A 22,779-nucleotide genomic window follows, 5' to 3' on the forward strand; every position below is an offset into this window, starting at 1 on the left:
AAACCATCAAGAAAACAATAGTAAGCATGGCCAGATAAACGTTCAAGCATTTGATCAATAAAAGGCAAGGGGAAATGATCTTTTCTAGTGGATGTGTTCAACTTCCTGTAATCAATGCAAACTCTCCAACCAGTGATAGTTCGTGTAGGAACTATCTCATTCTTCTCATTCTTCACAACGGTGATTCCGGACTTCTTCGGAACAACTTGTACAGGGCTCACCCACTTAGAATCTGAAATTGGGTAGATGATTCCTACATCGAGTAGCTTTAAAACTTCAGCTCTAACCACCTCTTTCATGTTGGGATTTAGCCTCCTTTGGGCATTACGGGATGGTTTGCTGTCTTCTTCCATTAGAATCCGGTGCATGCACATGCTTGGACTAATTCCTTTGATGTCTGCTATGGTCCACCCAATGGCTGTTTTATGCTCTTTTAGAACCTTAATTAAGCTCTCTTCTTCATGTGAGGTGAGACCTGCAGCAATTATAACAGGGAGAGTTTCGTTAGCACCCAAATAAGTATATTTAAGATGATTGGGCAATGGTTTAAGTTCTAGCTTTGGTGGGGTGATAATGGATGGCTCCAATTTCGTGGATGATGGTCCAAGAGGCTCGAGTGGTGGCCTAAAGGATGGTGGGTATGGTTGAAACACTTCTAAGGCAGCCCCCACTTCTTGGAACTCCGGTTCACAAAGATCTTCCTCTTCTTGTGTTAAGACAGCTTCTAGAGCATCATTAGACTTTCTCTACAAAATTTTGGAAGAAACCTCATGTTCCACAACATCAATTGAAAAGCAAGAATCAAGAGAGATAGAAGGTTGAGATAGAGCATTAAGCATTTTAAATTCAACAGTTTCACCCAGAACAGTCATGGAAAGGGTGCTATCTTTCACTTTGATAACTGTGTCTGCAGTGGCCATGAATGGCCTGCCTAGGAGAATGCGATCAACATGATCTCCATTTGGATTGTCTTCCATGTCCATCACTACAAAATCAGCAGGGAGAATTAGTGTATTAACTTGAACTAAAATATCTTCTACAATACCTTTTGGATATTTTATAGAATGATCAGCTAGTTCAAGTCGTATTGAAGTCTTCTTCATCCCTTCTAAGCCAAGCTTTTGATACAATGAATATGGCATTAGGTTGACACTTGCTCCCAAGTCCAACATGGCTCTTCCAACCTTATTGCCTCCAATGTTAATGGGAATGTCAAAGCTGCCAGGATCAACTAGTTTTGGTGGAAGCTTCCTTTGCAACACAGCACTTACATTCTGGTCAAGCTTTACATCTTCATTTGGAGCGAAATTGAGCTTGTGAGTTTTCAAGTCCTTGATGAACTTTCCATATGCAGGAATCTGTTCAATAACATCAAGCAAAGGCAAATGGATATTAACTTTACTCAAAATATCATAAATCTCTTTAAAAGCCTTATCTTGCTTTACTTTCTTAAGACGGCCTGGAAATGGAATCGGTGGAACATATGGAGCGGGTGGCACGTATCTATCTTCTTGAAGATGTGGTGGCACAAATTTGTCATCTCTCTTATGCAATTGGAATTGTTTGGATTCCTGAGAATCTGAATTCGCATTAGGAGCAGATTGAGAAGATTTGAGATGTTCCCCTTCTGTAGTCGTGGTCTCCTCCTCTTCATCTTCTACAATCACAAAATCATTTGAAAGATTAGAATCAACTTTACTATCAATGATCTTACCTGATCTGAGCACATGAATGGCCTTGGCTTCTTGGTTCTTTGGATTGATCTCGGTTTGGCTTGGCCATTTCCCAGGTGCTCTTTGAGTTATTTCAGCAGCTAATTGGCCTATTTGAACTTCCAATTTGGCAATGGCAGCTTGTGTAGTTTGCTGAAAATTGGATTGGTTGATTGCCATCTGCTTAACTATATCCTCCAATGATGATGTTTGTTGTGGCTTTTGGAATGAAGGGGGATTGGCTTGATTCTGAGTATTCCTCCATGAAAAGTTTGGATGATTCCTCCAACCTGGATTATAACTTTGAGAGTATGGATCATTTCTTGGACCTTGGTTGTAGGAGTTTACCAACTAAGCTTGCTATTGCACAAATTCTGGATATCCAGCCCCAAGTGGACAAGCTATGGTAGCATGGTCAGGAGTTTCGCAAATACTACACACTTCCTTTGGAGGGCTTCTTGAGTTTAATGCAAGAAGAGCATCTAGCTTTTGTTCCAGTTTTGAAATCTGCACACTATAAGCATCATTAGAACCACTAATAACACGTTTACCTCTTGTATCCGTATGTTGGGTCTCCATTGCTATCTCCTCAAAGAGTTCGTATGTTTCTTCTGGAGTTTTGGTTTTAAAAGAACCACCTGCAAAATTGGTGACTATATTATGACTAGAAGGGGTTAGTCCTTTATAAAACATACGCATTTGAAGCTTCAATGGAATCCCATGATGAGGACATTGGTTGAGCAGCCCATTGAATCTCTCCCATGCTTCACAAAACGATTCATCATCTTGTTGTGCAAATAACAAGATCTTATCCCTAAGCATGTCGGTCTTTTGCGTGGAGAAGTATTTCTCCAAGAACTTCTTTTGAATGGCAGCCCATGTAGTGAGTGAACCAGGCTTCAAAGAATTCAACCAATATTTCGTCTTATCCTTCAAAGTGTATGGAAACACTCTCATTCGAAGTTGATCTTCTGTCACACCTGTCAAGGGAAAAGAACTCACAACATTAAAAATATCCTTTATATGAGTTAATGGATCTTCATTAGGTAAACCATAAAAGGAAGGCAGCATATTAAGATGAGAAGATTTAAGCTCATAATTTCGAGCTACAGTGGGCAGCAAAATGCTTGAAGGAGATGCTGGAATTGTTGGGATATCAAGTTCTCCCATGAACTCATTGGCAGCCATCTCTTCTTCTTCTACTTGGTCTGAACTTGCTTCCGAATTTGAAGGTGAAGAACCAGGAAGTTCAGTGTGGAGAGCAATACTTGTAAATGTGGCAAGAGCTTGCTCTTTTGCAGTTGACAACTCTCTTTCTAGACGATTATGAACTTCAGAGATCACCCGGTTGGGTTGCAACGATGGTCCTGCGTTCAAAGATCTAGAGCGTTGGAACGAAGACCTCACTTGTTCAAGGAACGGTCTTTTAGACATAAACTACCTGAAATAGAAAATTAGATTAATTAGAAACACTAAAAAGAATAGGGTAACCTTGGGCACATAACCAGGGAAGAACTTTCGTTCAGTCCCCGGAAACGGCGCCAAAATTTGTTTTTAATTATTATGTTAACTCGCAATTGTACGGGGCAATTAGTAATATAGCAAGACAAGTACGAGGTCGTACCCACGAAGACTGAGAAGTTCAAATTAGTTATGTACGTAGATTACCGAATTCAGGAAGTTAGGAAGTTAAGTCTAAAACAGAAATTAAAGTGAGAGTGATTGTGATTGTGAAAGGAAGTGAGCAAACTGAAATTGCAAATGAAAGCAAATAAACAAGTGTAACAAAGAGTGGTTTTAAGAGTTGGAAAACAGATTTGGAGACTAGGGCATTCGAATCACCATAACAATTCAATTCTGGGTTATATGGAGTCAAGTAACAAGTCTAATTCAGATTCAAAGATTGATTCTAGCTAAAGTATGATTAGGCCATGGTGTTTGGTCCTAACCTTGTGTTCCTAATTCCCTAATTTGATCATTTGTTGTCTAACCTAAAATTAAACATTAGGAACCCATTAAGCATAGAAGAACAATTTAAACAACCAAGCATGTATCTAATCCCTGTTGTCGAATGTCCATACATACTCTTCCTATTCATAGTTCAATTCGAATTAAAGCATGGTGTCTACTCTTAATTCAAACCAAGATAGTTAACAAACAAGTTCTAATGGTGATCAATCATTCAAACAAGCATGTTAACTTATATAAGCATAATGAATAAGAACATGAATCATGAATCAAACTTGAAACTCCAAACTTATAAACCCAGAATATTCATGTTAGGTTACATCGAAGCCCTAGTTATGGATTTAGCTACTCATAATGGAAAAGAAACTAAAATAGAAATGGGAAAACATAATGAATGCCATAAGAGTAGAAAAACCCTTTTCTGAAGTTCTTGTAGTGTCCAATGCTTCTCCAAGAGCTTCTCCACGTCTAGAAGGATGTATGAAGGATATGGAGGTGATTTGAGATGAGCTTGAGTGAGTGGTGATGGCTGAGAAAGAGGAAATTCGTAGGGAAATGGAAGGGAGGTTTTCTGGAGCTGTTTTGGTGATTTTGGGGCAGTTTAGAGTATTGGGTTGATTGCTTGAGTGTTTGGGGTTGTGGGAATGTATGAGGATGATTTCTGGATGATGGAAGTGTGGAGGATGGCTGAAGTGAATTTTGTAGCTTGAAGACTCCTCTATTTATAGGGCTAAGAGGGAGGAACATCATGATGAAATCCAACACCACCATTCCTCATTTAATACAACCCATAACTCCCACTTCATCTTGTCTATGTTAGTGTGGTTGGAATTAATCCCATCCCATACTTCTTTTGCTGCACCTCAAGCTTTCTTCACATGGGATCAAAGGTGATCAATTGTGGCTGCCTTTTGCTGCCAACCCATGTGGTCTTCTTTTGGTTGTTGAACAAAAACGAGTCTTCTGAACCAGACTTGGTGTAGGAAGGCCAGAGGTTTCAAAACTTATCCAATGGGTGTCTACCGCGCAAATCTCACGGCCTGGAGTTCCGGGCCGAGGGGATGTGCGTTAACACGGGGTTTCCTGCTTTTGGGTGCGGTGCGGTTGTGCGCGGGCGTGCCAGCACGGTTTACCGTGCATTGATGTTACGATGAGTGTTGGATGGATGAATGGTGCACCTGTTTGATCTGTCTTCCTGGTCAAACGATTGTAGCCGAGAGAGGCCGTCGAGTGATGGTGTTGGTGGTGGATTTTGGGCGGTGCTCCGGCGCGCTGCTCAGGGAGCAACGGTCGTGTGATATATGGGGTGAATGAACGAACAAACAAGGATGGTGCTCCGGCGCCTTGAAAATCAAGGGTCGTATGATATATTGATGAATGGATTCTGCTTACAACCTAACACTACTCCTAGGAAAGCAAGTAAAGATATTGAAAGTGCATTACAGGAAAAAAATAAGTTGCTCCGTGGGAGGCTTGTTTTGGTGTTTGAACCCTTTGAATGTAGCTCGAGTCTTGTATTTATAGGAAGATTCCCTGGATGAGTAATCGAGGCTGAATTTACGCATAGTGGAGTCTGATTAGCGCAAGTGGGCAGTCCAATCGACATTTGGGATCTTGAAGTATGATGGTGAGACTCCAGAAATCCCGGTGAATCTCGGCCGCCGCTCTCGATCGTGGGTTCTGAACCTCTGGCCGTGGAGACGCATTTATGGCCTGGATAGCTGGTGAACCAACATCTCAAGCTGTCAGAATTCTTGTGAGAATGTCCACGTCTAATCACTCTGATCTTCATCACCAAATCCTGACTTCAGTCACTTCCCACCTTTCCTCATGCATTAAATGCTACTTAGTGGCCAATGGGTTTGCTGCATTAAACAGGCACTACTTCATTAAATGAAGCCTGGGACCCTGTTGTCACGTGATGATTTGCCTTTAATGCCTTGGCCGCAAATTTGTTCTGCCTCGGCCTCGGCCTATGCTTGAGGCCGAGATGATCATGCCTTAGCATTTCCTTCTTTTATTTTTAGGAAGGCGAAATACCCTGGCGAAACGCTGCGTTTCAGCCTCTGCAAACAAGTGCCAGGGCCGAGAGAAAGGGCTCCTTCGGCCAGCTCATGGCCGAGATTTATCAGGCACAAACAATGGGGCTCAAATTTGGATATGTTATAGTAGACACCCATTGGAACAACTTCTATGTAGAAAGTATTCCCATCGGAGCAGAAGAAGTATGCGTTTTGGGCCTTGAAATTTGGCTGCCGAACAGAGACTGGAATTGACTTCATTTCATTTATGCTTTACATGCATGCACATGCTTTCTCTATAATAACTCCAGCATGTACCAACTTGATCCTTTAGACTTTCATAGCTGGAATGCCTCCCCACTTCACTCATTATGTTGGATCCAAAGTCAGTTGCAGCATGGGTGAGGCACATGGCTCAAAGGAGGAGACAAGGCTCAAAGCTGGCAGCTGCAAATCCTCCTGAGCATGGTTCAGTGTTGGACGGGCTAAGGACTCCACATATGTTCAATTGGGCTGAATTTTGGATATGTTATACTAGACACCCAATTGAACAACTTCTATGACGAATGTCTCCTCATCCGAATTGTGCAGATTGCTGAAATGAGACCTGCAAGGTGAATTACGAAACTGGACTGACAAGAAGTGTGGCCCAACTTTGGTTTTGTCTTTAAGCTCTTGCTCTTATCCCAATCAGCCCTTAACATGCATGGATTGCATCAAATGTGATCTCTTGCTATCTTAACCTACAAAACACACAAACAGAGGTAAGTGACTCAAAATAAAGAGAAACTAAGCAAAATCACTAAGTAGGAAACCGCGTGTTAATGCATATCCCCTCGGCCCGGAACTCCAGGCCGTGAGATTTGCGCGGCAGACAAGAAGACCATCCGAGGCGACACCCTTGTCACCGGCCTCGGGTATCCTAACACTCGACCTTTCCCCTGTAGTGGCTACCGACCCCACAAGGGCGATCGGCCCCTTACAATCACAGCTGGTATAGCAAGACAAGACGCCCCCATGTCCTGTTGGAAAATCAAAGCCTAGTCAACATTCTGTTCTCCCCTGCAATCTCCTAGTTCGGGCTGGAATCCGGGGTACTTGCGCCCTACTGCCAAGTATTACGTGCCTTCGATGGAACAAGGGTGTGTACCCTCGGCTGCATCAACCTCCTCGCCTCGATCGGGCTGTTCCCCGCACAAGCTGGAACGGTGGCCCGCTTCGTAGTGGTCGATCACCTGAGCCCATACCTGGCAATCTTTGGCTGATCGCTCTTGAAAAGCCTCCGAGTCACACTATACCATCATTCTTTAATGTTGTGTCTCCCGACGTTCCAAGGGGTGGCGACGGTCTTTGCCGACCGAACAGAACATAGTGCCTACACGACCTATGCCGTCTCCACTGAGAGCCGCCCGATCGAAGCCATGGACAACCCTCGGGAAAAATGTCTGCGGCCCCAACCTTTGGAAGACTTGGAACCCGTGGTCATTTCCCGTTCCCATCAAGACCAATCGATTCAGGTGGGAAAGAACCTGAGCGCACCCGACTGAGAGAACCTCCTCGTCTTTCTATGCAACAATATAGACTGCTTTGCGTGGTCCCATGCTGACGTACCCGGAATCAATCCTCACATCATCACCCCCGCTTGGGGATTGACCCCAAGGCTCTGCCAATTCGGCAGAAACGACGACCCTACGACAACGTCAAATACTCAGCTATGAAGGAAGAGGTCCAAAAGCTGAAAGAGGTCTGTCTGAGGTGGGTGTTGAATGTGGTTATGGTAAGAAAGACACCCGAGAAATGGAGGATGTGTTTCGACTTCACTGACCTAAACAAGGCCTGTCCTAAGGATAGTTTCCCTCTTCCTCGAATCGACCAACTCGTCGATGCCATCGCGGGCTTCGCCCTCCTCAGTTTCCTTGACGCCTACTCCGGGTATAACCAGATCGGAATGGACCTTGCCGACGAAGATGACACCTCGTTCGTCACCGACCGAGGGCTATATTGTTACCAAGTCATGCCCTTTGGCCTTAAAAATGCAAGTGCCACATACAAACGCCTGCTGAATCGGATGTTCGCTAAGTACCTAGGCCGATGTATCGAGGTATACGTGGACGACATGCTTATCAAGAGCCACACAACCGACCAGCACATCGACTGCCTCGTAGAAATGTTCGCGATCCTCCGGCAATACAAAATGCGGCTAAATCCCGCCAAATGTGTCTTCAGCGTTGAGTCAGGAAAATTCCTTGGATTCTTGGTCAGCCAACGAGGGATCGAGGCCAACCCAGAGAAGATCCGAGCACAACAAAAAAGAGGTACAAAGGCTCACTGGACCGGTAACCGCCCTTAACCGCTTCATTTCATAGTCTATCGACCGCTGCCTACCTTTCTTCAAAGCCATAAGGGGCGCACAATGCAAATAGACTAGACGGAGGAATGCGACGAGGCGTTTCCGAGCCTAAAAACACACATGGGAACTGCCCATGTTCTCTCCAATCCAACACTTGGTGAGACCTTAGGCATCTACCTTTTCGTCTCCACCTCCGCAGTCAGCTCGGTCCTAATTCGGGAGGCTGACGCCGTGTAGCAGGCCTTATATTACGTAAGCTGGCGTCTATGTCCATATTTCTAGGCCCACCCCATCTCGGTTCTTACGAACCAACCACTACGACAGGTACTACATCGCCCTGAGGTGTCGGGACAACTCATTAAGTGGTCTATCGAGCTCAGCGAATTCCATATCGACTACAAACCTTGACCCGCCATAAAAGGGTAGGCTGTGGCTGATTTCGTCTCAGAATTCACCCGAACCGTTCTCTCCACTGCTAGTCAGGCCAGCTCACCCTCCCTCAACACTGCCCGACCGAACGCATGGAGCCCCCTTCCTTTGTAGGGTTGTGGACATTGAACGTCGATGGCGCCTCTAGTATGCATGGAAGTGGGGCCGGAATTGTGCTCACTTCCCGATTCCAATTTAAAACCATGAATAACGAGGCCGAATACGAGTAGACCTGGCATTCGTACCGTGTTATCAGTGTTCGTGTCGTGTTCGTGTCAACCTGCTTTTCTTCACGGGTTGACACGACACGACACGATAAGAGAACGGGTTGGAAATGCCCAACACGAACACGACCTGTTACGATTCGTGAATAACACAACACGACATGATTAACACGATAAGAATTAAAATATAAAATAAAAAAATAAAAACAGAAAATATCTCAAAACAATATTTTTTTTGGTCTGGTCTCCAAACAACACGTTGTCTGCTTCTTGTTGTTGTTTGATCTTCAGCTTTTTCATTCATGCACATTTAAAGGGCTTCTGGGTTTTGCTTCTGGTTCTGCTTTTGCCATGGTTGTGATCTTCATGGAGGCTCCAAATGCTAATCTAGGCTTGAAAATTTCTTAGAGTTTGATCCACCAGTTTGAGCTTGTATGTATCTGCATTGATCGGTGAGGGAGGGAGACAGAAGGGGGAGGTGGCTGGGATGGCTCATGATGGTTAGGTGGTGTGGTGGCTGCTTAAGACTCTCAAGTTGAGAGAAGAAGAAAGAGAGGGAGAGAGAGATGGGGAGAGAGAGATGGGGTAGTGAGAGAATCGGTGGAATGGGGGAGGAAGAGACAAAAGAGAAGAAAGAGAAGAAGAAAAAATAAAATCAAAAAAAAAAAAGAGAAAAATTTACAAAAATGCCCCTGAGCTTAACGGGTTAACGAGTATTCGCGAATTTACACGACACGACACGATAATTTATCGCCATCAACAAAATTATGAAACGCACTCTAAAAAAGAAGCTAGGGGACAAGAAAGGTGACTAGGCTGAGCTCCTGCCCGAAGTCCTGTGGGCCTATCACACCACTCAACGCACCTCGACGGGCGAAACCCCTTTTTCCCTAGCCTTCATTTCCAAGGCCGTGATACTCATGGAGGTCGGTCTACCAACCCATCGAGTTGAGCACTACGACGCCCAGCAAAGCACCAAGCAGCGCACTCTAGATCTAGATCTCGTGGAAGAAAGACGGACCTGTGCCAAGATGGCTCTCCCCACATACCAGGAATGGACCGCACGTTACTACAGTGCGAAGGTCCGACCTCGTTTTATGCACGGTACTGCTCACCACAAAGGACCGCTCAGTTGGGACTCTCAAGGCCAACTAGGAAGGACCGTATCAAGTGGTGGCAGTCGTCCAATCAGGCACGTACACCCTCACCACCCTCGACGGCACACCACTGCCCCACTCCTGGAATGCCGAGCACCTCCGCCAGTATTGTTTGTGCCTAATAAATCACGGCCATAAATTGGCCGAAAGGACCTTTCTCGGCCTTAGCACCTATTCATGAACTAAAACGTGGCGTTTCGTCAGATGTTTGGCCTTCCTAAAAACAAAGGAAAAGCTGCGAAGGCATAATCATCTCGGCCTTGACCGCTGCATTATGGGCCGAGGCCGAAGGACGAAAGAGTCACGACCGAAGGGATTAGAGTCAAATCGCCACGTGGCAGCAAGGTCCCACGCTTCATTTAATGAAGTAACGCCTCTGACTAGCAAACCCACTAGCCACAAAAGGGCATTTAATGCACGAGGGAAGAAGGGAAGTGACTAAAGTCAGGATTTGGTGCTAGAAATCAGAGTGGTTAGGTGCAAACATACTTACAAATATTCTTACAAATTGAAGTCAGATCACCAACCACCAAACAAGTGCATTAAATGCGTCCCCACAATCAAGGTGGCGGTCGAGATTTACCAGGATTTATGGGATCACACCACCATGCTTCACGATCCCAAATGTCGATTGGACTACCCACTTGTTCTAATCAGGCTCCACCATGCAGATTTTCAGCCTCGATTACTCCTCCAAGAGCTCTTCCTGATTAATATCAAACTCGAGCTACATTCAAAGGGTTCAAACACCAAACCAAAGCCTCCCACGGAGCAAATTATATTTTCCTGTAATGCACTTTCAATATTTTTACTTGCTTTCCTAGGAGTAGTGTTAGATTGTAAGGAAGATTCGTTCATCAATATATCATACGACCCTTGATTTTCAAGGCGCCGGAGAACCATCTCTGTTAATCTCTCATTCACCCTATATATCATACAACCGTCGCTCCCTGAGCAACGCGCCGGAGCACCACCCAAAATCCACCATCAATACCACCACTAAACGGCCTTGTAGCTCAGGCCGTGAACCTGACGGCCGAGATCAGTTCCTCTCTTGGCCACAATCGTTTGATTAGGAATTGAACCCAAACATGCGGACCACTTAACCATTGCATCTACATCACCATCCCGACGCACGGTAGACCGTGCTGGCACGCCCGCGCACAACCGCACCGCATCCAAAAGAAGGACTTCACGTGTTAAACGCATATCCCCTCGGCCTGGAGCTCCAGGCCGTGAGATATGCGCAGCCAACTGAAGAGTTACCTGTAAAACTGAAGAGTCGGTTGGATACAGAAATAGAGAACGAAGTACTACACTCTCATTAATCTAGCTCTCTCCACCCTCGGCAGTAACATCAACAGCGGGCCCTCGGCTCTCACTATCAGGCTCTTGGCTTGCAGTTATAGGGGCATTAGCAGGCTCAGGTACCGAGGTCAGCTCCACCTGGCTTTGACCCGGATCCACACAATCGGCCTCCTCCTCACCCTCCACCAAGTCCTCTAGACTAAACACGAACTCTGCAAAACACTTCTAAATCCTCTCCAGCAGATCCAGTCCGCCCGACAACCGTATCTCGCCAACCAGACTAGCTCCCTCGGTAAACTCCAAAAATTATCGCACATCCTCCACCTGCAGCTAACACGCATTCTCCAACACCCTCTGCAGTCGTGCGTTTTCATCACTTAGCCACGCGCCCTTGGTCCTCAGACTCTCATCTTCCTTTGCCAGCTCTACTTTCTCCACTTGGGCCGATCCGAGCCCACGCACGACCTCGACCATCTTCTTATTGCTCTCCTCCGCCATCTTTTTTGCACGGTCCACCACAACCTTGGTGTCCACATCTCGTTTTCCCGCTTCCTCCCGCACCCTCCGCAGCTCGTCCACCCCTGCCGCATCCTTCTCCCTATGGATCATGATGCGTCTAACTGAGTTGTAATGGGAGAAAAGGGCCTGCGAAAACAATGTCAACACAACTGGAGTAGACGCCGAGGGTTGCCTAACAAAAAAAAAAACAGTCTCTAAGGCACAAAACTTACCCTTGCTCTCTGCTCAAAGGCCAGGGATGCCGAGGTCGCGTAGTTGCTTTCGTTCCCGGTCATTCCTTCCCATGTCATTTCCCCCTACAACACCAGCCTACTGGTATCCAGGAAGTCCTTCATGCGGTCAGGATGGATAGACGACTGTGGGACGACACCTCTCCCCTCGTCATCCTCAATCTCTTCCCTCCAGGCCCTCTTTGGGGCTGCGGTCTCCTCCGCCTCGGCCATCGGCCTCTTCCCTCAATCCTGACCCCGTGGGCGAGGAGACGACCCGACCTCTGCTTGCCCAGCCGGAATCGATGGAGCCACCCCCTCATTCCTAGCTCGAACCGGTGGTGCCTGCCTCCTCGGCCCCTAACCTGATGCCCCAACACCCTTCGCCAGGAGCATCTCCAAAGCCCTTGGGTCGTTCCTGTCAACACCCATAGCTACACAAAACATACTTTAAAAAAAAAAAAAGAGAAAAATAGGAAAAGTTAAGGCCACAAGTAGTGGCAACAGACCGTCCATACTACCTTAAGGGATCAGATCCCATAAGCCGAATTCTCTCAATGAACTTACTGACAACAGCTCGGTCACGTCACGATCTTTCAGGGGGAGAGCACGAATCACCTCGAGTTGTCCTTCCTCGTCCTCGGAAAGCTCGCTGCCTTCCCAATCCACTGTTACAAAGCCTGATAGTGTTAGCTCAACACGAGGACAGAAACAAAACAAGGAAGAGCCCGAGGGCGTTACCAAAAAAACAAACAAACAAAATCAAAACATAAGTTCAACTAGAGGGGTCGGCCACTACAAATCATGAAACCCTTCCCTTCTCCCTAAAACACCTCGCCACCAAAGCTCTCGGCCTCTCTACCCCTGGGGCCTCCTCCCAACATCCAGTCACAAAGAACTAGTGATCCTTCCACAACTTCTGAGACATTGGGTTGTTCACCAGCAACTTTCCTTGCAACGCTTGCAGATAGAAAAAGCCCGCTTGCTTCGGGCTCTTCCTTAGCCCGAAGCAACACCTCAGGATATTTGTACTCGGCTTGATATTGTGATGCCTCTTCCACAGCACGAACATGGAGAAAATAGTCATTAGCAGGTTCGGATTCATCTGGTGAAGGGCGACGCTGAGGAAAGCCATCCATTTTTGCACAAAGGGGTGCATGGGCAAACGTAGCCCGTTCTTAAACATCTCCCAGTACAAAGTCACCTATCCCCTTGGCGGTCGGCTTGGAAGGTCATCCTCCTGTGGTAGAGCGAATATTACATTTTTTGGCACATCATACTCTCGCTGAATCCTCTCTAAGAGTTCGTGCGTCATCCGTGTCGGCACCCCATCCGCCGACCACTCCCCCTCCTCGTAGAAGTACAGGTGCACAGGCAGGCCTTGTCTATAGGAGCACGTCGGCTCCCCGAGCCACGCACTGTGCTCACTTCCAGAGGCACCCCATCCAAATCCACTCGGGGACAGTCAGGGTCCACCGCACCCTCGCCTTCCGCCACCCCGCCTCAACATTAGTAGCCTCGGCGTCAGGATCCCCCTCTAGAGCCTCCCCCAACAACACATCCACCCTATGCCCTGTCCCTACTTCCCCCTCTGACTCATCTGATGAGCTCAGTACTTCAACCACCAAGGGCTCCACCTAAGTACCGCCCTTGTACCCACCACTGGCCTATCACCCAATCGATGCCAGGCCTCGTCTAGAACCCCAAATTTATGCTACCCCTACTGGACCCTCTCTCGTCCCCCTCCCTTAACGCCATTTTTTATAACTTTCCTGCTGTCCCTCACTCACCACAGAAGAAAAACAAAGGAAAAAGCAGAGGAAAACAAACCTCTCACCTGGCCAAAGACGACTTCCCCGCAAAGCTCCTCCCTCGAACGCACCAACTTAGATTCTCCACACTCAAGACTGGAAACACATGGGAAGGCCGTAGAATTCAAAACCAGCAAAACGTGAGCTTTTTTTTTTCCACTCACGTTATATATAGGCCCGGACACAACCTTCCCCACCACCCGATCTCTCTGACGTCCTTTTCCAGATTGCGACACATGGAAAAACCCCTTCGGTTTCGTCAATCAATGCACATCCAAATGTCCCACCCATTTCGACTTCCCAGGTGCTCAATCATCACACCAACAATCAATGACACGCCTTCCGAGCACCTAACACCTATCTAGACGTTTGCACCCCTCTAGCTTATGATTTGGTTATGTTATTGAGTTAAACTTGTGCTTTTAATCCCTTTTCTATTTATCATTCAGTTCATTGGGCCTTAGGTAGCAATGGTGGCTTTGGATAGGAAAAGATGCAAAATGGTGCAAAAACGAGCAGACTGAGTTAGCAATTTGTTTCGGCCTTAACTTCCTCCTCCCAACTTGTATTGGCCCAATTTATATGTGGTTGGAAAGAAGAGATTCTGAACTGCAAGATGGACTGCTAAAACGTATCAATTGATGAAGTCGAGCCCAATCCGTGGGCTCATCAAAATGCACACAATACATTCCAGTCTATTTTTTGGCAGTCCACTTGCATGGCCCAAAATGTATACTTGTACTGCTCCGATGGGAATGAATTCTTCATACAAGGTGTTCCAATGGGTGTCTATTATGACATATCCAAATTGGAGCCCCATTGGATTCATATTGAAACCTCAGGCCTTCCTACACCAAGCCTGGTTCAGAAGAATCTTTTATTTCCAGCAATCAAAAGAAAACCCACATGGGTTGGCAACAAAAGGCAGCCACAATTGAACACCTTTGAACACCCATGTGAAGAAAGCTTGAGGTGCAGCAAAAGAAGTATGAGATGGGATTGATTCCAACCACACTAACATAGACAAGATAAAGTGGGAGTCATGGATTGTATTAAAGGAGGAATGGTGGTGTTGGATTTCATCATGATGTTCCTCCCTCTTAGCCCTATAAATAGAGAAGTCTTCAAGCTACAAAATTCACTTCAGCCATCCTCCACACTTCCATCATTCCATCAACACATCCAGAAATCATCCTCATACACTCCCATTAACCCCATACACTCTAGCAATCAACCCAATACTCTAAACTGCCCCAAATCACCAAAACAGCTCCAAAAAACCTCCCTTTCATTTCCCTACGAATTTCCTCTTTTTTAGCCATCACCACTCACCCAAACTCATCCGAAATCACCTACTAGCTGTCATACATCATTCTAGACGTGGGGAAGCTCTTGGAGATGCATTAGACGTGGAGAAGCACTTGAAGAAGTCTTGGACACCACAAGAACTTCAGAAAAGGGGTTTTTCTACTCTTATTGCATTCCTTATGTTTTCTCATTTCTATCTAAGTTTCTTTTCCATTATGAGCAGCTAATTTCATAACTAGGGCTTCGATGTAACCTAACATAAATATTCTGGGTTTGTAAGTTTGAAGTTTGGAGTTTCAAGTTTGATTCATGATTCATGTTTTTATTCATTATGCTTATCAGTTAATATACTTGTTTGAATGATTGATCACCATTAGAACTTGTATGTTAGCTATCTTGGTTTGAATCAAGAGTAGACATCATGCTTTGATTCAAATTGAACTATGAATAGGAAGAGTATGTATGGACATTCGACAACAGGGATTAGATACATGCTTGGTTGTTTAAATTATTCTTCTATGCTTAATGGGTTCCTAATGCTTAATTTAGGTTAGACAACAAATGATCAAATTAGGGAATTAGGAACACGAGGTTAGAACTAGACATCATGGCCTAATCATACTTTAGCTAGAATCAATCTTTGAATATGAATTAGACTTGTTACTTGACTCCTTATAACCCAGAATTGAATTGTTATGGTGATTCGAATGCCCTGGTCTCCAAATCTATTTTCCAACTCTTAAAACCACTCTTTGTTACATTTGTTTACTTGTTTTTGTTTGCAATTTCATTTTGCTTCTTTGTTCAACAATCACAACCACTCTTACTTTAAATTCTGTTTTAGACATAACCTCCTACTTTCTTGAATTTGGTAATCTAAGTACATAACTAGTTTTAACTTCTCAGTCTTCGTGGGTACGACCTCGTACTTGTCTTGCTTTACTAATAATTGCCCCGTACAATTGCAAGTTAACATAATATTAACAACAAATTTTGGCGCCGTTGCCGGGGATTGAGCGAAAGTTCTTCCCTGGTTATGTGCCCAAGGTTACCCTATTCTTTTTAGTGTTTCTAATTAATCTAATTTTCTGTTTCAGGTAGTTTATGTCTAAAAGGCCATTCCTTGAACAAGTGAGGTCTTCGTTTCTACGTTCCAGATCTTTGAACGCAAGACCATCGTTGCAACCCAATCGAGTGATCTCTGAAATTCAAAATCGTCTAGAAAGAGAGTTGTCATCTAAAAAAGAGCAAGCTCTGGCCACATTTACAAGTCTTGCTCTCCAAACTGAACTTCCTGGTTCTTCACTTTCAAATTCAGAAGCAAGTTCAGACCAAGAAGAAGAAATGATGGCTGCCAATGAGTTCATGGGAGACCTTGATATCCCAACAATTCCAACATCCCCTTCAAGTATTTTACTACCCACTGTAGCTCGAAACTATGAGCTTAAATCTTCTCATCTTAATATGTTACCTTCCTTTTATGGTTTACCTAATGAAGATCCATTGACTCATATAAAGGATATTTTTAATGTTGTGAGTTCTTTTCCCTTGACAGGTGTGACGGAAGATCAACTTCGAATGAGAGTGTTTCCTTACACTTTGAAGGATAAGGCGAAATATTGGTTGAATTCTTTGAAACCTGGTTCACTCACTACATGGGCTGCCATTCAAAAGAAGTTTTTAGAGAAATACTTCTCCACCCAAAAGACTGACATGCTCAGGGACAAGATCTTGTTATTTGCACAGCAAGATTATGAGTCGTTTTGTGAAGCGTGGGAGAGATTCAATGGGCTGCTTAATCAATGTCCTCATCATGGGATTCCTTTGAAACTTCAAATGCGTATGTTTTATAAAGGACTAACCCCTTCGAGTCATAATATTGTCACAAATTTTGCAGGTGGTTCTTATAAAACCAAGACTCCGGAAGAAACATATGAACTCTTTGAGGGGATAGCAATGGAGACCCAACATACGGATACAAGAGGTAAACGTGTTGTCAGTGGTTCTAATGATGCTTCTAGTGTGCAGATTTCAAAATTAGAACAAAAGCTAGATGCTCTTCTTGCATTGAACTCAAGAAACCCTCCGAAGGAAGTGTGTAGCATCTGTGAAACTCAGGACCATGCCACCATAGCTTGTCCACTTGGGGCTACATATCCAGAATTTGTGCAAGAGCAAGCTAATGTGGTAAATTCCTACAACCAAGGTCCAAGAAATGATCCATACTCTCAAAGTTATAATCCAGGTTGGAGGAATCATCCAAACGTTTCATGGAGGAATACTCAGAATCAAGCCATTCCCCCTTCATTCCAAAGGCCACAACAATCATCATCATCATTGGAGGATATAGTAAAGCAAATGGCAATCAATCAATCCAATTTTCAGCAAACTACACAAGCTGCCATCTCTAAATTGGAAGTCCAATTAGGCCAAATAGCTGCTGAAATAACGCAAAGAGAACCTGGAAAATGGCCAAGCCAAACCATCATCAATCCAAAGAACCACGAAGCCAAGGCCATTCATGTGCTCAGATCAGGTAAGATTGTTGATAATATAGTTGATTGTAGTCTTTCAAATGATGCTGTGGTTGTAGAAAATGAAGATGAAGAGGAGGAGACCATAGCTATGGAAGGAGAACAGCTCAAAACTTCTCAATCTGCCCCTAATGCCAAATCAAATTCTCAGGAACCCAACAAATTCCAATTGCATAAAAGAGGTGATAAATTTGTGCCACCACATCTTCAAGAAGATAGATACGTGCCACCCGCTCCATATGTTCCACCTATTCCATTTCCAGGCCGTCTTCAGAAAGCAAAGCAAGATAAGGCTTTTAAAGAGATTTATGATATTTTGAGTAAAGTTAATATCAATTTGCCTTTGCTTGATGTTATTGAACAGATTCCTACATACGGAAAGTTGATCACGAACTTGAAAACTCACAAGCTCAATTTTGCTCCAAATGAAGAAATAAAGCTCAACAAGAATGTAAGTGTTGTGTTGCAAAGGAAGCTTCCACCAAAACTAGAAGATCCTGGCAGCTTTGACATTCCCATTAACATTGGAGACAAAAAGGTTGGAAGTGCCATGTTGGACTTGGGAGCAAGCATCAATCTAATGCCATATTCAATGTATCAAAAACTTGGCTTAGAAGGGATGAAGAAAACTTCAATGCGACTTGAACTAGCTGATCATTCTATAAAATATCCAAAAGGTATTGTGGAAGATATTTTAGTTCAAGTTAATACACTAATTCTCCCTGCTGATTTTGTAGTGATGGACATGGAGGACAATCCAAATGGAGATCATGTTGATCCCATTCTCTTAGGCAGGCCATTCATGGCCATTGCAGACACAATCATCAAAGTGAAAGATGGCACTCTTTCCATGACTGTTTTGGTTGAAACTGTTGAATTTAAAGTGTTTGATGCTCTATCTCAACCTTCTATCTCTCTTGATACTTGCTTTTCAATTGATGTTGTAGATCAAGAGGTTTCCTCAAAAATTTTGCAGGAAAAGTCTAATGATGCTCTAGAAGCTGTCCTAACACAAGAAGAGGAAGATCTTAGTGAGCCGGAGTTCCAAGAAGTGTTGGCTGCCTTAGAAGTGTTTCAACCATACCCACCATCCTTTAGGCCACCACTCGAGCCTCTTGGACCATCATCCACGAAATTGGAGCCATCCATTATCATCCCACCAAGGCTAGAACTTAAACCTCTGCCCAATCATCTTAAATATACATATTTGGGTGCTAACGAAACTCTCCCTGTTATAATTGCTGCAGGTCTCACCTCACATGAAGAAGAGAGCTTAATTAAGGTTCTAAAAGAGCATAAAACAGCCCTTGGATGGACCATAGCAGACATCAAAGGAATTAGTCCAAGCATGTGCATGCACCTGATTTTAATGGAAGAAGACAGCAAACCATCTCGTGATGCCCAAAGGAGGTTAAACCCCAACATGAAAGAGGTGGTTAGAGCTGAAGTTTTAAAGCTACTCGATGTAGGAATCATCTACCCAATTTCATATTCTAAGTGGGTGAGCCCTGTGCAAGTTGTTCCAAAGAAGTCCGGAATCACCGTTGTGAAGAATGAGAAGAATGAGCTAGTTCCTACACGAACCATCACCGGTTGGAGAGTTTGTATTGATTACAGGAAGTTGAATACATTCACAAGAAAAGATCATTTTCCCTTGCCTTTTATTGATCAAATGCTTGAACGTTTATCTGGCCATGCTTACTACTGTTTTCTTGATGGTTTTTCAGGATATAATCAAATTCCCATTGCTCCGGAAGACCAAAAGAAAACCACATTCACATGCCCATTCGGTAAGTTTGCTTATAGAAGGATGTCATTTGGTTTGTGCAATGCTCCAGCAACCTTCCAAAGATGCATGATGGCAATCTTTTCAGATATGGTGGCACTACTACAAAAATCGAAATAGACGACGGTAATCCACCGTCGTGTATTCGGTTTTTCAACCGTCGTGAAATCGAGCGACATCTTTTGATGCATAAAACCACGACGGTAAATCCCCGTCGTCTATTATTTGTAAAGACACTTTTACTCAAAATCGTCGTCTATTATATGTAAATAGACGACGCTTTTACTCAAAACCATCGTCTATTATTAAGTAAAGACGACGTTTTTTTTATAAAAAGGGTCGTCTATTATACGTAAAGACGACAGTTTTTTATATAAAAAGGGTCGTCTATTATATGTAAAGACGACGGTTTTTTTTATAAAAAGGGTCGTCTATTATGAAGTAAAGACGACCCTTTTTATATGAAAATGGTCGTCTATTATGAAGTAAAGACGACCCTTTTCATATAAAAAGGGTCGTCTATTATATGTAAAGACGACGGTTTTTTTTATAAAAAGGGTCGTCTATTATGAAGTAAAGACGACCCTTTTTATATGAAAATGGTCGTCTATTATGAAGTAAAGACGACCCTTTTCATATAAAAAGGGTCGTCTATTATATGTAAAGACGACGGTTTTTTTATAAAAAGGGTCGTCTATTATTAAGTAAAGAACTATGTTTTATTATATCCAAAGACGTCGGTTTTGTTAAAAAGCCATCATCTATTAAATGTGAAGACGACGATTTCTTGAAATATTGTCGTCTATTAACTCTAAGACAACGATTTTTTAGTAAAACCGTCGTTGATTGTATATAAAAAGACGTTATGGTGTTAAAAGAGGTCATTGATAATATATACAGATGACGGTTTTTCCAATAAAACCATCGTTTTATTATCTTTAGTTTTTTGAGGAGTCAATAGTTATTACATAGTCAACCAATCTTTATTCTATTACATACATACTTCCTACCTATAATTAGAAATAACGGAGCTCACAAATTCTACTAATTTGATTTTAACTTCATCAATTTGTTCTTGGGTTGACTTAGCTCTGCCTTCTTGCACATTTTCCAAGTTGTTGGTGTCGGAAAAGGAAAGACCTGCACGAAAGAGACCCCAATACTCTTAAACATAAACTTGTTTAGCAGCAACCTAACCTTAGCAAAAAGATCTATGCAGCTCTAGAATGACAGCAAAACACAATTGGCATAATTGGCAAAGTACCTGTTCTTGTGGTGGCACCATAACCTATTCTTGTGGTGGCACCATAACAAATGAAAAATCAGAGATTCAGAAAATTAACAATGAAATTCCAAAATAATTAAAGTAAACAAAAAAAACAAAAAGTATTTTGGACCTGATGATGTTGTCGGTCCAAAAACAAACGGATCTAGTGAGGGATGGGTATGTTTTGCCTCATCTTCTTCGTCAGCTTCTTCTTGATTACGAAGGCCTTGTGGGACGGCTGTGCATATTTATAAAAAACCCAAATGAGAAACTAACTTAAATCCCACGAAATTAGCACAATACATGAACAAACATATATATATATATATAGACCGATTTCCATAAGTCTTTCTAGATCGAGTCGCTGAGTTTGATGAGCGAGTTGAGTGCCTGAGAGCGAGATCTTCTTTGAAGAAAGTGAAGGTCGAGATCTTTCAAATCAAACCTTTCAACTAGCTTTGATTCTCAAATACAGAACCTCCCTCTACATCTTATGGATCTGCGAAGACCTCAATCTCTCAACTCCTTCATTGATATCGATTTTTTGATGATTTTGTAGAGAGTTTCATGAGGGTGTTTTAGAGAGTGCAAGAGGGTTTCAAGGAGGGAGAGATAAGGTTTTCAGAGACGGGGGAAAATCTGAAAATTTGTCGAGCGTGAATTCACTTAAGTAGCCTTTTTTTAGCGTGTTTTAAAAGACGACGCTTGTTAATGAGAGATAAGGTTTACAAAGACGGGTGAAAATTTGAAAATTTGTTGAGCGCGAATTCACTTAAGAGGTCATTTTTTAGCGTGTTTTAAAAGACGACGCTTTTAAAAAAAAACCGTCATCTTAACTTCATAATAGACGACCCTTTTCATATAAAAAGGGTCGTCTTTACTTCATAATAGACGACCCTTTTATAAAAAAAACCGTCCTCTTTACATATAATAGACGACCCTTTTATAAAAAAAACCGTCGTCTTTACATATAATAGACGACCCTTTTTATATGAAAAGGGTCGTCTTTACTTCATAATAGACGACCATTTTCATATAAAAAGGGTCGTCGTTACTTCATAATAGACGACCCTTTTTATAAAAAAACCGTCGTCTTTACATATAATAGACGACCCTTTTTATAAAAAAAAACCGTCGTCTTTACTTCATAATAGACGACCCTTTTTTTAAAAAAACCGTCATCTTTACTTCACAATAGACAACCCTTTTTTATTTATACTTTCATTAAATACAACATAAGATTTTGTGGTATCCACTTGTGTAAATATTTTAAATTGAAGATGAAATTGAGTCATTGTATTCATATAGGGTCAAGGAGTGTAGCTGTAAAAAATCATCAAAATCAGAGTTGAAATAACCGTGAAATCTTGATTTTTCGTTTATAACCGTCGAAAAGTTTTGTCCTATTACTTAATCTCGGAATGTTTATTTTTTCCGATTTTTGGTGTATATGATCTCGAAGTGTAAACAAACAAATTTGACGGTTGGATCGTTGAAACTAGTTTCGTAGAATGCATATGCCATCAAAATAATATATTCACTAACAATTAAGAGTTTATTTATACTTTCATTAAATATAACATAAGATTTTGTGGTATCCACTAATGTAAATATTTTAAATTGACGATCAAATTCAGTCATTGTATTCATATAGGGTCAAGGAGTGTAGCTGTAAAAAATCATCAAAATCAGAGTTGAAATAACCGTTAAATCGTGATTTTTCGTTTATAACCGTCGAAAAGTTTTGTCCTATTACTTAATCTCTGAATGTTTATTTTTTCCGATTTTTGGTGTATATGATCTCGAAGTGTAAACAAACAAATTTGACGGTTGGATCGTTGAAACTAGTTTCGTAGAATGCGTATGCCATTAAAACAATATATTCACTAACAATTAAGAGTTTATTTATACTTTCATTAAATATAACATAAGATTTTGTGGTATCCACTAGTGTAAATATTTTAAATTGACGATCAAATGCAGTCATTGTATTCATATAGGGTCAAGGAGTGTAGCTGTAAAAAATCATCAAAATATAATAGACGACAGTTCTTTCAAAACAACCATGTCTTTACCAAAAAAAGGACACTTGATTTTTAAAAAACGACGCTTGTCATACCTGCTGTCGTTGTTTTTTGGTTAGATTTTAACTATGAAGAAAAGATTTTTAATAAGA

The 22,779-nt window shown here is 42.7% G+C and overlaps 1 protein-coding gene and 2 non-coding genes across 3 annotated transcripts; 2 read left to right on the top strand and 1 right to left on the bottom strand.

The window, feature by feature from the left end:
* The first annotated feature begins 2,427 nt into the window (after nucleotides 1-2,427).
* On the top strand, nucleotides 2,428-2,534 carry LOC148294907 (small nucleolar RNA R71). The gene has a single exon (XR_015835613.1). It is a non-coding gene; the product is annotated as a small nucleolar RNA R71 (small nucleolar RNA).
* Nucleotides 2,535-16,729: 14,195 nt separating this feature from the next.
* On the bottom strand, nucleotides 16,730-16,836 carry LOC148294908 (small nucleolar RNA R71). Its single transcript, XR_015835542.1, has one exon. It is a non-coding gene; the product is annotated as a small nucleolar RNA R71 (small nucleolar RNA).
* Nucleotides 16,837-17,374: 538 nt separating this feature from the next.
* LOC148294909 (uncharacterized) lies at nucleotides 17,375-19,409 on the top strand. The gene is made up of 2 exons (XM_088252298.1): nucleotides 17,375-18,619; nucleotides 19,389-19,409. The coding sequence occupies exons 1-2, from the start codon at nucleotides 17,375-17,377 to the stop codon at nucleotides 19,407-19,409; spliced, it is 1,266 nt and encodes a 421-aa protein (XP_088108424.1).
* Nucleotides 19,410-22,779: the final 3,370 nt, after the last annotated feature.

Source organism: Prunus avium, chromosome 4 (genome assembly GCF_965620075.1).
Source record: "Prunus avium chromosome 4, drPruAviu1.hap1.1, whole genome shotgun sequence".
Lineage (NCBI taxonomy): Eukaryota > Viridiplantae > Streptophyta > Magnoliopsida > Rosales > Rosaceae > Prunus > Prunus avium.